The sequence below is a fragment of the Saccostrea cucullata genome, unplaced genomic scaffold (assembly GCF_032062105.1).
Source record: "Saccostrea cucullata isolate Sc308-1 unplaced genomic scaffold, CSIRO_AGI_Scuc_v1 ctg909, whole genome shotgun sequence".
NCBI lineage: Eukaryota > Metazoa > Mollusca > Bivalvia > Ostreida > Ostreidae > Saccostrea > Saccostrea cuccullata.
In genome coordinates, this window is record NW_026928802.1 from 181,126 (window position 1) to 195,071 (window position 13,946).

Below are 13,946 nucleotides of genomic sequence, written 5' to 3' on the forward strand. Positions count from 1 at the left end.
AAACATGCAAAGCCTTAACACTGCGACTGTGAATTAAAGTCACGTCGAAATTCAATGGTGTTTACTTTAATCTGATAATTAAATAAATCAAATATTATGAGTCATGCAGCAATCATTTTTTTTCTTTTTATTTTGATTTTTTTTTTTTTTTATAAAAGTCTTAAACTTTGTAGGACATTGCATTAGTTTCACATTAAGTTTAGCTGAAAACTTTTTTCTATAAAACTACTAGTATAAAGCCTGAGAGCTTCTCCGCTTTCCGCCCTTGGTCTCCAACCATATACCGTCCCCCTTCCTTGTTCAAGATTCCCATATCTGCCACTGATATGTGCCCATGCATGCTTACTAAGCCTATTCAATTGATTTAGATGAGCGACTGGTAGATTTTTTTAATAGAATTCTGGCCCTGGAATGATTAATAAAAATTACTAACTCCAGTGACGTAGCATCATTTTTTTGAAAGAGGAGGTCAGCCAGTAAAAAAAAATCATTTATCCGAAAAAACTAGACAAGCCAAGAAAAAAGATGTCCAGGCCCGAAAATCCTATTTCGGGGAGAGTGGTCCAACTTCAATCAATCCTATTTTTTTCCAGACATATTATGTTACCCTTAGTGGACTATATTTCAACCAGAAGTGGGGGTTGGGGGGCTGTACAGTTTCAATGAACATTACATTTTCTATAGTAAAGTTATGTCTAGGAAAAGAGGGGGGGGGGGGGGGTGATATTATGTGCCTGTAATTTGTCCTAATCAATCACGAACCCCCCCCCCCCCTTCTTACCAGTCATTAAAACACGGTCGTCAACATTTATTATATACTAGATATACAGCTTTGAGGTAATGTAAATGTATTTTTGCATCAGGTAATGAACTTGGAATCCACATGATAAAGAGTTAACACAATATAAAGATATTTTTAAATCACATAAGAAAGAGTTGGCATAACGTTATAATATATCCACATCACGGTATGGAGTTTTGACATAATGTAATAAAGTGCTGATATAATATAAAGATATGTTCACATTATGTTATACACTTTTTACACCACGTAATAAAGCACTGACATAAAGTTAAGATGTGTTCACCTCATGCCCTCGCCGTAAAATAAAGATAAATCCATATCACGTAATAATACTTTGATGTAATAGAAATACACACTCTCAAAAAGGAATGGGCTTTTGACTTCATGTGATGATAAGTTTAATCATAAAACACAATTTACTTGACGTAATGCAATTTTGACCTCACATATTAAAGAAATGAAATGATGTAAAGAAACATTCATTTCACGTAATAAAGTTTTAACACAATGTAAACACATTATCACTTCACATAATGAATTTTTTACTTCAAGTTATGAAGTGCTGACATAATGAAAGGATGTATTTACTTCATGTAATGCAGCATTGACATGATGATAAGATATATTTTCATCATTCCATAAAAAATGGACATAACGTAAAGATATGTTCACATCACGTAATGATAAATTGACGTAATAAATGCATAGTTGTATGCTATAAGGCAGTGATGGCGTTCCATAGCATTAGCTCTTTGAGCCTTTGGCTCAGAAGAGCTAAAAAGTGAATGTGCAGAATTAATGTGCACAAGGTTCATTGATCACACATTCAGTATTACTGTATAGTATACCGTATAGCGTTTTCTTGGCAGGTGTAAAATTTGGCGTTTTCCGTGCTCAGGGGTATGCCAATAATTTTGTCATTAATATTGGTTAGAGATTTTCATATAGTTTAATTTGTTTGATTTAGTGTTTGTATTGCCGCATTGAACATATGTACTATATTCATGATATGAAAAGCCTGTGGTTTTAAGGAAGGATTCTGATACAAAAAATATCTATCTTTATCATTTTCAATATTTTATTTAATTGAACTGTTAAACACATAAAAAGCTTGCTGAAGACTTACTGAGGGTAAACTCCTTGTAGCTGGAAGTCTGTGATGTTCAACTCGACTCTCTCATTCCGGAGGCCAATGAAGTAGTACATGCAGTGAGTATTGAGAGGGTATAGACCAGGCCACGCAGTAGAATTAAATGTCCCACTTTTATTCAGTGTTGTACTATTGAAGAAGTGTTTACATTCTTTCAACATGAAATAAACAAAAAAATTGGATAACAAACCATTACAAATTTTAACAGTTAATTAAAAATTAAGTAAGTGAAAAACTAATGCCCCCGTATGACAGCTTATAGCGAGGGTTGAAGTTTCTTTGATGCAAGTTAAACTCCAAATGTCAAGTCAAAATTGTTAGTACAGTTGTTTGGCCAGTTCTGGATTTTTGCCTGTTCCAAATAATTATTAATTTAAGAGCTGATAATTAATCAAATCAAAGTTGTAAACTTGGTACATGTGTTAAGAAGGCTTATTTATGAGTGTTTGAATTACGTAAAGTTTTGGTTTTTTGCCATCAGCGCGGTTTCGTTATCGTACTTAAAACAGTTGACCTACTTTTACAATGCAAGAAATCTGAATCACCTCAATGTAATAGTGTGCAGAAAAACCTTTGTAGAAACGTCAATTTTGCACATAAAACAACATTCCAGGTATAAAAAGTAAGTTTGATATGTACTCTAACAAATATTAAAAATTTGTCTAAAATAAATATTCAGAACACTGGAAGATATCGGAATATTTTCGTACTGTCATTTTACTAGTTCTGAATACCCATTATAAATTCATTCTTCTTTGTTTCAATGTAAACATGACTTGTTATACCCCCTGCTTGAAAAACAGGGGGAAGGTATATAGTGATGGGATGTTTGTCCATCCATATGTAATCTAGCTGTACATCTGTCTGTCTTATACGCTTTGGGGTACCCATTTTTTATCTGCAACTCCTCTTCCACCACTATAAAATTTAATGAGGCTTCATAGAATTTGATGAGGCTTCACTTTACTTTGTAAAAGTGCCAAAGTGACCCTCTATTTTATTTTATCGCGAAAGCGAGGGGACATTAAATCTCATTCGTCTGTCCATCCGTCAGTCTGTCACTCCGTCACAAATACTTTAACCTTGCCCGAATTCTTTTGATTTAGTGGAGCTATGACTTTCATATTTCACACATGTATTCCTTGTGACAAGACCTTTCTTTGGGTACCGCCAAATTTGACCCTTTGACCTTGACTTTGGAGTTTGACCTACTTTTACACAATTTTTTTTTATCTTTTACCTTGGACATAATTTTTGAAAGGTAGATAATAGGACTTTCATATATCACATCTATATTCTTTGTGGCAAGACTTTTCATTGGATATCTACAACATTGACCTTTTGAACTTGACCTTTGAGATTTTTGTACTTATGTAAAAACTTCAACCTTGGCCACAACTTTTGACCAGTAAGGGCAAGGGCTTTCATACTTCACATATGTAATCCTTGTGAGAAAAACTATCATTGGATACCAATGACCTTGACCTGGGAGTTTGCCCTACTTTTAAAAAACAAACCTTGTCCATAACTTTTGAAGGGTTAGGTCTAGGGCTTTCATGACTCACATATGTAATCCTTGTGAGAAAACCTATCATTGGATACCAAGAACTTTGACCTTCTGACCTTCACCTTGAAGCTTGACCTACTCATCTCAATCAAAAACCAATGCACTAAATTATGTATCTTAGTGTAGTCTACTTGTGTGCAACGATATATTGAAATCAGACCAAAACTGTAGGAGAAGTAGCATTTTAAAGGAATTTCACAGAAGTTTCTATTTATAGTTACCATAGCAACACTGTTCATTGAAATAAAATACTGATGCACTAGATAATGTATCTTAGTGTAATCTACTTGTCTGCCAAGCTATATTGAATCAGACCAAAACTGTAGGAGGAGAAGCATTTTTAAGAAATTTCACAGAATTTTCTATTTTTAGTAACCCAGGGCTCTCACACCACTTTTTGGGACTGGGGCCGGGGCCGTTCAAATTGGGAAAATTATCGTCATTTTGGGAAAAGTTGGATAACACAAATTCATTTAAAAAAATCCTCAAATTTTGCTTTTCTAGCATTTTATCATCAATGCTAACTGTGGTTTGAATAAACAGTTAAACAGAACAAACATGGGTACGTAGGCTATTTATGAAAGTACATTAGCTTTGTCATTAATATCTTTGAGTGTTGATATTGCGGTTATATGTCTTACTGCGTGACAGTCGCTAGTCACATAGTCCCGAATTTCCTCGATCACATGGGCAACTTTGCTTACCAATACAGCGCGAGACTGAACATGCCGAAGCGCGGGTATGTTTCTAGTTGCAGCTTACTAATGTTTAAATGAAATGTCTATTTTTGAAACCAAAATGCTGGTTTTTGTCGAAACTACATAACAAGATACTCTGCACTCATAGTTGTATACATTTTTGTAAAAACAATAACCTGGTTCCCCGAACCAGTTTACGAATGCATTTCATAGTAGTACAGTTTCACTTTCATTTGCAAATGTGTTTTGTTTGGGGGTTTTTTTGCGATTAGGTTTGATTGACTTTTATTTTTTAATTAATTTTTTACTCTGGATGGAAATTGGGAAATTTACACCTTTCTTTTGGGAAAAAACGTACCTTTTCTGCATTGGGAACGGGGCCGTTGAACGGCCCCAATTTTAGAGAATTGAGAGCCCTGTAACCATAGCAACACTTCATGGAAATCAAAAACCCATGTACTAAATAATGTATCTTAGTGTAGTCTACTTGTGTGCAAAGATATATTGATATCAGACCAAAACTGTAGGAGAAGTAGCATTTTAAAGGAATTTCACAGAAATTTCTATTTTTAGTAACCATGGCAACACCGTTCATCAAAATCAAAATCTGATGCACTAAATTATGTATCTTAGTCTAGTCTACTTGTGTGCCAAGTCATTTTGAAATCAGACCAAAACTGTAGGAGTAGTAACATTTTGAAAAATTGTTTACAGACAGACAGACAGACAGCTAGACGGATGACAGACACCTTATTATCGCATAAGTTATATGTTAACTTGCGAAATAATTTTTATGGGGGGGGGAAGGTTGAACTTTTATGAAACAATGTTTAATTCCACGAATCATTGAACTACCTTTACAATTACAAAAAAACTTTTGATTTTGAAATAATGCCTCATACATTTGTAGCACCAAAGAATCAGTTTCTTATTCGGTACTGGTCAAACAACTGTATCCTAAGAAAGGTCTCCTCACAAGGAATACATGTGCAAAAGAGGAAAGCCATAGTACTGACTCCTCAAAAATTTTGCCAAGGTATTTCAAAAATATTTACACCATTGAAAGGTCTTGTCACAGTAATATGTGAAGTATGAAAGCTCTAGCACTAACTGATCAGAAGTTAGCACCAAAGTTTAAGTGTGGAATTTCTTTTGTAAAAGTGGGTCAAAGTCCAAGGTCAAGAGGTTAAATTTGGTGGTAAACCAAGGAAGGTCCTGCCACAAGGGATATACCTGTAAAATATAAAAGACCCATCCTCTCAAAGAAATGGGCAAGGTTTAAGTTTTTGTAGACAAACAGACAGACAGAAGGACACAAAGGGTATAATCAATTTACCCCTGAATTGATTACTGGGGAAAAAACACTACTTGTTGATAGTGTTAAGAGCTTTCTTCGACATCTGATATGTTAAACAAATTAATCAGAACATGGTCATGCTTTCTATTTTCATTCTAATTAGTTACAATGAATCTGTTTGAGTCCTAGTACAAAGATTAAATACCTTTATAGACTGCATTGGACGTGAGTATTGGAAACAGAAGGCAGAAGCCTGTCAATAGCCAGCTTAGCTGCTGCATCCTCTTCTTCTGAAACCAAAAACAACATGGAGTCACACAGAACAGTGATTGGGCAGACATGGAGTCAGACAGATCAGTGATTGGGAAGACATGGAATCACACAGATCAGTGATTAGATAGACATGGAGTCAGACAGAACAGTGATTGGGGAGACATGGAGTCACACAGAACAGTGATTAGGGAGACATGGAGTCACACAGAACAGTGATTAGGGAGACATGAAGTCACACAGATCAGTGATTAGGGAGACATGGAGTCGCACAGATCAGTGATTGGGGAGACATGGAGTCAGACAGATCAATGATTAGGGAGACATGGAGTCACACAGATCAGTGATTGGGGAGACATGGAGTCACACAGATCCGTGATTAGGGAGACATGGAGTCACACAGAACAGTGATTAGGGAGACATGGAGTCACACAGATCAGTGATTGGGGAGACATGGAGTCACACAGATCAGTGATTAGGGAGACATGGAGTCACACAGATCAGTGATTAGGGAGACATGGAGTCACACAGATCAGTGATTAGGGAGACATGGAGTCACACAGATCAGTGATTGAGGAGACATGGAGTCACACAGATCAGTGATTAGGGAGACATGGAGTCACACAGACATGGAATCACACAGAACAGTGATTGGGGAGACATGGAGTCACACAGATCAATGATTAGATAGACATGGAGTCAGACAGAACAGTGATTAGATAGACATGGAGTAAGACAGAACAGTGATTGGGAAGACATGGAGTCACACAGATCAGTGATTAGATAGATATGGAGTCACACAGAACAGTGATTGGGGAGACATGGAGTCAGACAGAACAGTGATTGGGGAGACATGGAGTCACACAGATCAGTGATTGGGGAGACATGGAATCACACAGAACAGTGATTGGGGAGACATGGAGTCACACAGATCAATGATTAGATAGACATGGAGTCAGACAGAACAGTGATTAGGGAGACATGGAGTCACACAGATGAGTGATTAAGGAGACATGGAGTCACACAGAACAGTGATTAGGGAGACATGGAGTCACACATATCAGTGATTGGGGAGACATGGAGTCACACAGATCAGTGATTAGATAGATATGGAGTCAGACAGATCAGTGATTAGGGAGACATGAAGTCACACAGAACAGTGATTAGGGAGACATGGAGTCACACAGAACAGTGATTAGGGAGACATGGAGTCACACAGATTAGTGATTAAGGAGACATGGAGTCACACAGAACAGTGATTAGGGAGACATGGAGTCACACAGAACAGTGACAGATCAATGATTAGGGAGACATGGAGTCACACAGAACAGTGATTAGGGAGACATGGAGTCACACAGAACAGTGATTAGGGAGACATGGAGTCAGACAGATCAGTGATTAGATAGATATGGAGTCAGACAGATCAGTGATTAGATAGATATGGAGTCAGACAGAACAGTGATTAGGGAGACATGAAGTCACACAGATCAGTGATTAGGGAGACATGGAGTCAGACAGATCAATGATTAGGGAGACATGGAGTCAGACAGATCAATGATTAGGGAGACATGGAGTCAGACAGAACAGTGATTAGGGAGACATGGAGTCACACAGAACAGTGATTAGGGAGACATGGAGTCACACAGAACAGTGATTAGGGAGACATGGAGTCACACAGATCAGTGATTAGGGAGACATGGAGTCAGACAGATCAATGATTAGGGAGACATGGAGTCAGACAGAACAGTGATTAGGAAGACATGGAGTCAGACAGAACAGTGATTAGGAAGACATGAAGTCAGACATATCAGTGACTGGGGAGACATGGAATCACACAGATCAGTGATTGGGGAGACATGAAGTCACACAGATCAGTGATTAGGGAGACATGGAGTCACACAGATCCGTGATTAGGGAGACATGGAGTCACACAGATCAGTGATTGGGGAGACATGGAGTCACACAGATCAGTGATTAGGGAGACATGGAGTCACACAGATCAGTGATTAGGGAGACATGGAGTCACACAGATCAGTGATTAGGGAGACATGGAGTCACACAGATCAGTGATTAGGAGACATGGAGTCACACAGATCCGTGATTAGGGAGACATGGAGTCACACAGATCAGTGATTGGGGAGACATGGAGTCAGACAGATCAGTGATTAGGGAGACATGGAGTCACACAGATCAGTGATTGGGAAGACAGGGAGGCTCTTCCTGCAAAGACTGATTTGAAAAATGTCTACACATCCAAGTTATTTTGAACTGCTAGGTTTCAAGATATCTGGGTCATATTATTACGACAAAAAAATTCCATTTGGTTCAAGTTATTCTTGTCATCTCTTTGAAAAGTTTAGCACAGCATTGCAATGAATTTAGAGAATAAGTTTGGTATACTAGATGATTTTCTTTTTGTGGGTCCCCCAGATCCCCAAACTGCTATAGCTTACTTTTAGCATTCTCTTCCCTTGCCAAAGATATCTACCTCCCTATCAAATCCAAGAAAACTGTTCACCCAACTACCACCTTGACATTTTTAGAGTTGAAATTAGATACTGTAGAGACGTACTTTTTACCGTGCAGGATTAATTTTCGCTATCTACACAGACACAAGTTTTTCGCAGAAATTTGTCACAGCATACTAAAGATTCATTAAGGACATATATTGACAATCCAAGGTATCCGCCTAGTTTTATACTCGCGGATTGAATAGAAATTTTGTTTCCGTGGAATTATGACCTCGTGGAATTAAGTACTTTTACAGTACATCGAAATTGGAAATTAGACTCCCAGTGAACAAGTTGGAGCGTTTAAAATCTGAAATAAAATCATTCCAAAATAAATGCACTGCTTCACTCCACCAAATGCAGTTCTTGAAAGGAACATTAAATTATGCTTGTGCAGTTGTTCCCCCCGAGCATACATTCCTTAGGTGAATTATCATTCTTACTCAGGACTTGCAAAATCCTTTCCATCATAGGAATCTAGTCTGAGAAGCCAGAGCCGATCTGAAAGCATGGGCCATTTTTCTTGCCCTTTTTAATGGTAGAGCTTTTTTTCCCTTCAGGGGTACAACACACATCTTCCTCTTTGCACTTATTTACTGACGCAAGTAATCTGGGTTTCGGTTGTACTTTTGGTAGGAAATGGTTTAATGCCCCTTTTCCTAATCAGTGGCTGGATTTTCACATCTCAGTTCCCAAGTTCCTGCCTATTGTGATCGCTTTCAATATATATGAGGACACTTATTATCTTACAGCACTGAAATTTTACAATCTGACAACCTAGGGGTTGTTCATATCATCAACAAAAACTCTTCAAAAGACACATCACTTATGCAACTCATGAGACGACTGATGGTTTCATCTCTAACACACAATGTACATGTTGAAGGAGTCCAGAATATAGCTGCAAATCTACTTTCTTGATTGCAGGTCAAAGAGTTCCAAACACGGTTTTCTTGCATGGATCAGGGCCAGCACCCATGTGAACCCAGCATTGATGTCTCTGAATCAAACTGCAGAGTTCTTACAGTATGGTTCTCTATAACCTTCCACAGTGGCAGCCTATAAATCAGCATTCCACTCATACAGGCTGTTCATATTACTAACTTATGGTCAAGGTACGCAACCTCTACCACCCCGTTTGGAACACTTAGCTAGCTTCATAGCACATTGCTACCAAAGGAATTTAGTTTAAATCATTTCTGGATCAGAAGAAAAAGATAACTTACACTTTACTTTAATTACAGACGATTCCAATGATTATTTATTTTAAAAACATAGGTAATCAGAGATTACAGAGCTCACCTCTACGAATGTTGTCTTTAAGTAAGGCAAAGTCACACAATTACCCAACAAAATGTGTACATCCAAAAATGCAAAATTTATACAATTTTGATCTGATACTTTGGAATAGACCTATATAAAAACTTCAAACTAGTTCTTCATCACAAAAATGTGACCGAAATCCAGCATCTGAAGCAAGTTTAAAAGTTTTCATCCCTTGATGCATGACTTGGGCAAGTTTGGTTTATTTAAGCCTTATAGTTTCTTGGTGATAGACCTGCAACCTTAACTTTTACCTGGTCCATTATCTGGAAAATGTATGTCGAATTCATCATCCGGAGCAAGTCCATTAGTATGCATCCTAAGATGTATCATCCATGCGAGTTTGCACAACATAGGTTAATAGTTACTTAGAAATGACTTGCTCCTGCATAAAAATTTAACCTCTTCACTCATCCAGAAAAAAATGTAGGTCAGATTCAGCATCTGAAGCTAGCCTGGTAAAATGCAACCTTAGATGTATCATCCATGCAAGTTTGGTCATTAAAGAGCTCATAGTTACTTGGAAATGAATCCTGCATCAAAAACTTTAACCTGTTCACTCATCCAGAAAATGTAGGTCAGATTCAGCATTCGAAGCAAGTCTGATAGTTATGCATCCTAAGATGTATCATCCATGCAAGTTTGGTCATTACAGGGCTCACTGTATCTTGGAAATGAAACTTGCACCAAAAACTTTAACCTGTTCACTCATCCAGAAAATGTAGGTCAGATTCAGCATCCAAAGCAAGTCTGGTAGTATGCATCCTAAGATGTATCATCGATGCAAGTTTAGACATTATAGGCTCATTGTAACTTGGAAATGAAACCTGCACCAAATACTTTAACCTGTTCACTCATCCAGAAAATGTAGGTCAGATTCAGCATCTGAAGCAAGTCTGTTAGTATGCATCCTAAGATGTACCATCCATGCAAGTTTGGTCATTATAGGGCTCATTGTATCTTGGGAATGAATCCTGCACCAAAAACTTTAACCTGTTCACTAAACCGGAAAATGTAGGTCAGATTCAGCATCCGAAGCAAGTCTGGTAGTGTACATCCTTAGATGTACCATCCATGCAAGTTTGGTCAACATAGTGCTTATAGTTCCTTGGAAATGAGACCTACACCAAAAACTGCAGCAGAAATGTTAACCTGCTCCAAAAACATTAACCTGGTCATTCCTTTGCTGAAATTGCAGCATCTGAAACTTTGACTTGTACAGTGAAACACATTAGAAGCATCTTCCATGCATGTCTAATCAATATAGGACATAGAAGTACTTAAAAAGAAAACTGCTCCAAAAAACTTAACCTTAATCTGGGACGCCGACGCCGAGGGTATTACATAAGCTCCCCCAACTTCGTTGAGGTGAGCTAATAAAAAGCTGGCCATCAAGTAACTCAATGTTTTGATTTAACAGATTCTATTACTTGAAAATCAGAGATATGAGCCCTACCAGGCTCTGGGTCCATAAAACTTAGATGAGCTCACTTTTGATCTAAGTCTAACTTTTCTACTATTCTGAAAAAGTGAGACGGAAATCAAAAGTGAGCTTGTCTCAGTTTTATGGCCTCAGAGGCAGATTTTTAATTCCTGGTAGATATACTATAGATAGCACCTGCTAGATCAGAGATGCCCTAATTGAAATGATGAACACAGCAGCCTTCTCACATTGAATTAACTCCTTTGTTTTTTTTTTTAAAAAGTTATTTGGAAAAAACAGAAAATTTGTGGACGGAAGAATGATAGATGGACAGACAGACAGAGTGTCCCTAATTAACAAAAAAAAAGCTGTAGATTTACATATTAAAGCGGTAGGTGGGAGGTCGTGCAAAAAGCAGTAAACTTCTGCCCAAATTGGTAGAGTTAACATGTATGACACCTTAGAACCTATATTTAACCACTTTAAAAATTGTAGGTCACAACTAAATTGAACAAAGAATATTTAAGCTGGACCTGCTCATGTCCCAAAAAGCGGTGGCCTGTCATTTTAACAAACTTGAATTTCCCTTACTGAAGGATATTTTATGCAATTGGCACAATGATGTTTCCTATGAAAACAATAAAATCATTAAAACATTACAATTGTGACAATAAGGACAACAGTCTTTTTTTTTTTGGAGTTGAGCTTTTGGCTCATTTGAAAATTTAACCCAGGTGGTCTAAGGACAAGGTTAATTAGTGGAATTTTTAACTTCATTATTTTTAAATACTGAAAAAGGATTGCCACTGCCATTCACAACAAAGACAACATAACAACTAATATAGATTTGAATATACATGCATGTATACCATATATTAAGTATCAGGAATATAATTTCTGGAATTCTTGGACTTGTAGGTCTTTATGTCAGGGCTGACAACTTTTTCTTGCTTCTTCAGTCCTGCATGATTAGCTAATTTTATTATTTTGAATTATTCATTTCACTTTGAGTTTCACACATACCCATTCTCTATACTGTGACATCAAAAGGAAATGATTACTCTTATTGATCAAAATTTCAATGAGCTGCAAATTATTTAAAAAAAATTACCTCAGATTAAATTTCAGGCTAAATGATTATATTTTTTATTTTTAGACAATTTGAAGCTAATTGATTTGAAATGCCCCATGATTTGAGATCAGCCAACATGAGGCACTGTCTACCTTAAAAAAGTCACTTTGTGAAAAACTAAAAAAAATTACCTGTTTCCAATAGCTGGAGTCTTAAACTCCTGGTAAATTTAGATACCATTTTCCATGGCCTTGTATTCTCACATTCATAGTTAGTTGTTTGTCCCCTACAACAGAAATGTTTAAAAAGACCTTCAGCAAACAGAGCCTAAAATCACTTTAGTTCAATGTAATATCTGACAATTCATAAATAAGGGCACATTTCATCACCTACTAGTCTATATATTCAATATACTTATTTATTCAGACCCATTATTGATCTGTATTATTTCTCACCTGATCTGCTTTAATGTCGCTTTGATAGGTTTCTCATTGTGTTATCTATTCTATGTAATTTCAGTTTTAAATTCTCCATTTAAATCATATAATGGTCTCTTTATAAAATGTTGACAGCGTTTTCAATAATAATTTTTTCCATTTAATCTACGTGTTAAGTACACTCAACAGTGATTTTTTTTAAGGACTGGCAGAGGCTACTTACACCTAATTCCTGAGATGTTTAAAACAGACAATGCACACTGAATAATCCAATGGTTGACAACTGATTACGCTGCACCAGGTCATCTCTTAGCTTAACCTGAAATTAAATCAAATGGCACACCTGCATTTACTTGTATGATGACAATGTCAACTCTATTACATAAATGTGTCATGGAAACTGTCCTCCTTTCCAATTCTAACCCCAACCCCTGCCACTAACCACCAAAAAAGAGGCCATTTAGTTCCCCTTTTGTTTATAAGCAATAATTAGTCACATCACAAAATTTGCCATCAAAATGAATATATATCATGATGCATACAAATGACAAAATATGTAAAAGCTTTATATACATTCCACTTACAAAAGTTAACAGCAGTTTACAGGCCACGCAATCCTAGCTAGCACCAATCCTTTGTCTGACTACACCAGAGAGACTATAGCAACATTTGAATGAATAGGAAACCAAATTGATGTTAACAGTATCCTGGCTAATCTAAATATGATTCAATGTAATTAAGCTATGCCTCCCCATTACAAATCACATTATTGGCTATCACTGTAGAATCAATACTGTGAAGCCATTGGAAAGCCTTCCTCCAGTCCAGGAGATTGTCACAGAGAAAAACTACACAATCACTACATCTCTTTGATGTTTGCACCAGTGAAAGTAGACTGAAAACGAGTGATACCAGCCAAATGTTAAAAAAAATGCCATTTTGTAATGCAATGAATTTTTTTCATATATATTTTCAGTTACGTTCCTTGCCTTATGCCAAGATGTAGTACAGCTGAACCCTTCAGATTCCCAAAGGCCTAAGGTGAAAATGCTTCAGGTTTTGATGCTGTCAGGATGAAGCTTCAGCAATAGCCTTAAATATAGACCTAAAGGTCAGATTAGGGGTCATAATCAATAATGATATTTTTAGTTAAGCAAAACTCAGCTCAAAGCCTTATTAAAAATAGTATAAATTTTTTTAAACATGTCATCCTCCCCCCCCCCCTCCCCCAACACCCAAATCATACTAGGCATTTGATTCTTAGTATAAGTATTTGAGACACTCAAACTCATGATTATGAAATTAATTAAATTGCCTTTCAAGGCGTTTGTTTTTATTTTCAAACCATCAAGACCTGCAAGATATTTTTTCTATGGTTCGATCATTCTGTCAAC

At 36.8% G+C, this 13,946-nt stretch overlaps 1 protein-coding gene across 4 annotated transcripts in view; it reads right to left on the minus strand.

The window, feature by feature from the left end:
• LOC134278752 (cubilin-like) overlaps nt 1-13,946 on the minus strand; it is a 123,469-nt gene that overhangs the window by 91,358 nt on the left and 18,165 nt on the right. For all 4 annotated transcript variants that reach the window (XM_062761041.1, XM_062761040.1, XM_062761043.1 and 1 more), the window contains 4 exons: nt 12,776-12,871; nt 12,307-12,401; nt 5,723-5,807; nt 1,932-2,106 (listed from right to left, as the gene is read on the minus strand). In XM_062761041.1, coding sequence (XP_062617025.1) covers nt 1,932-2,106; nt 5,723-5,798 — 251 coding nt within the window. In that variant the 5' untranslated portion in view covers nt 5,799-5,807; nt 12,307-12,401; nt 12,776-12,871. The remainder of the gene's footprint in view (nt 1-1,931; nt 2,107-5,722; nt 5,808-12,306; nt 12,402-12,775; nt 12,872-13,946) is intronic.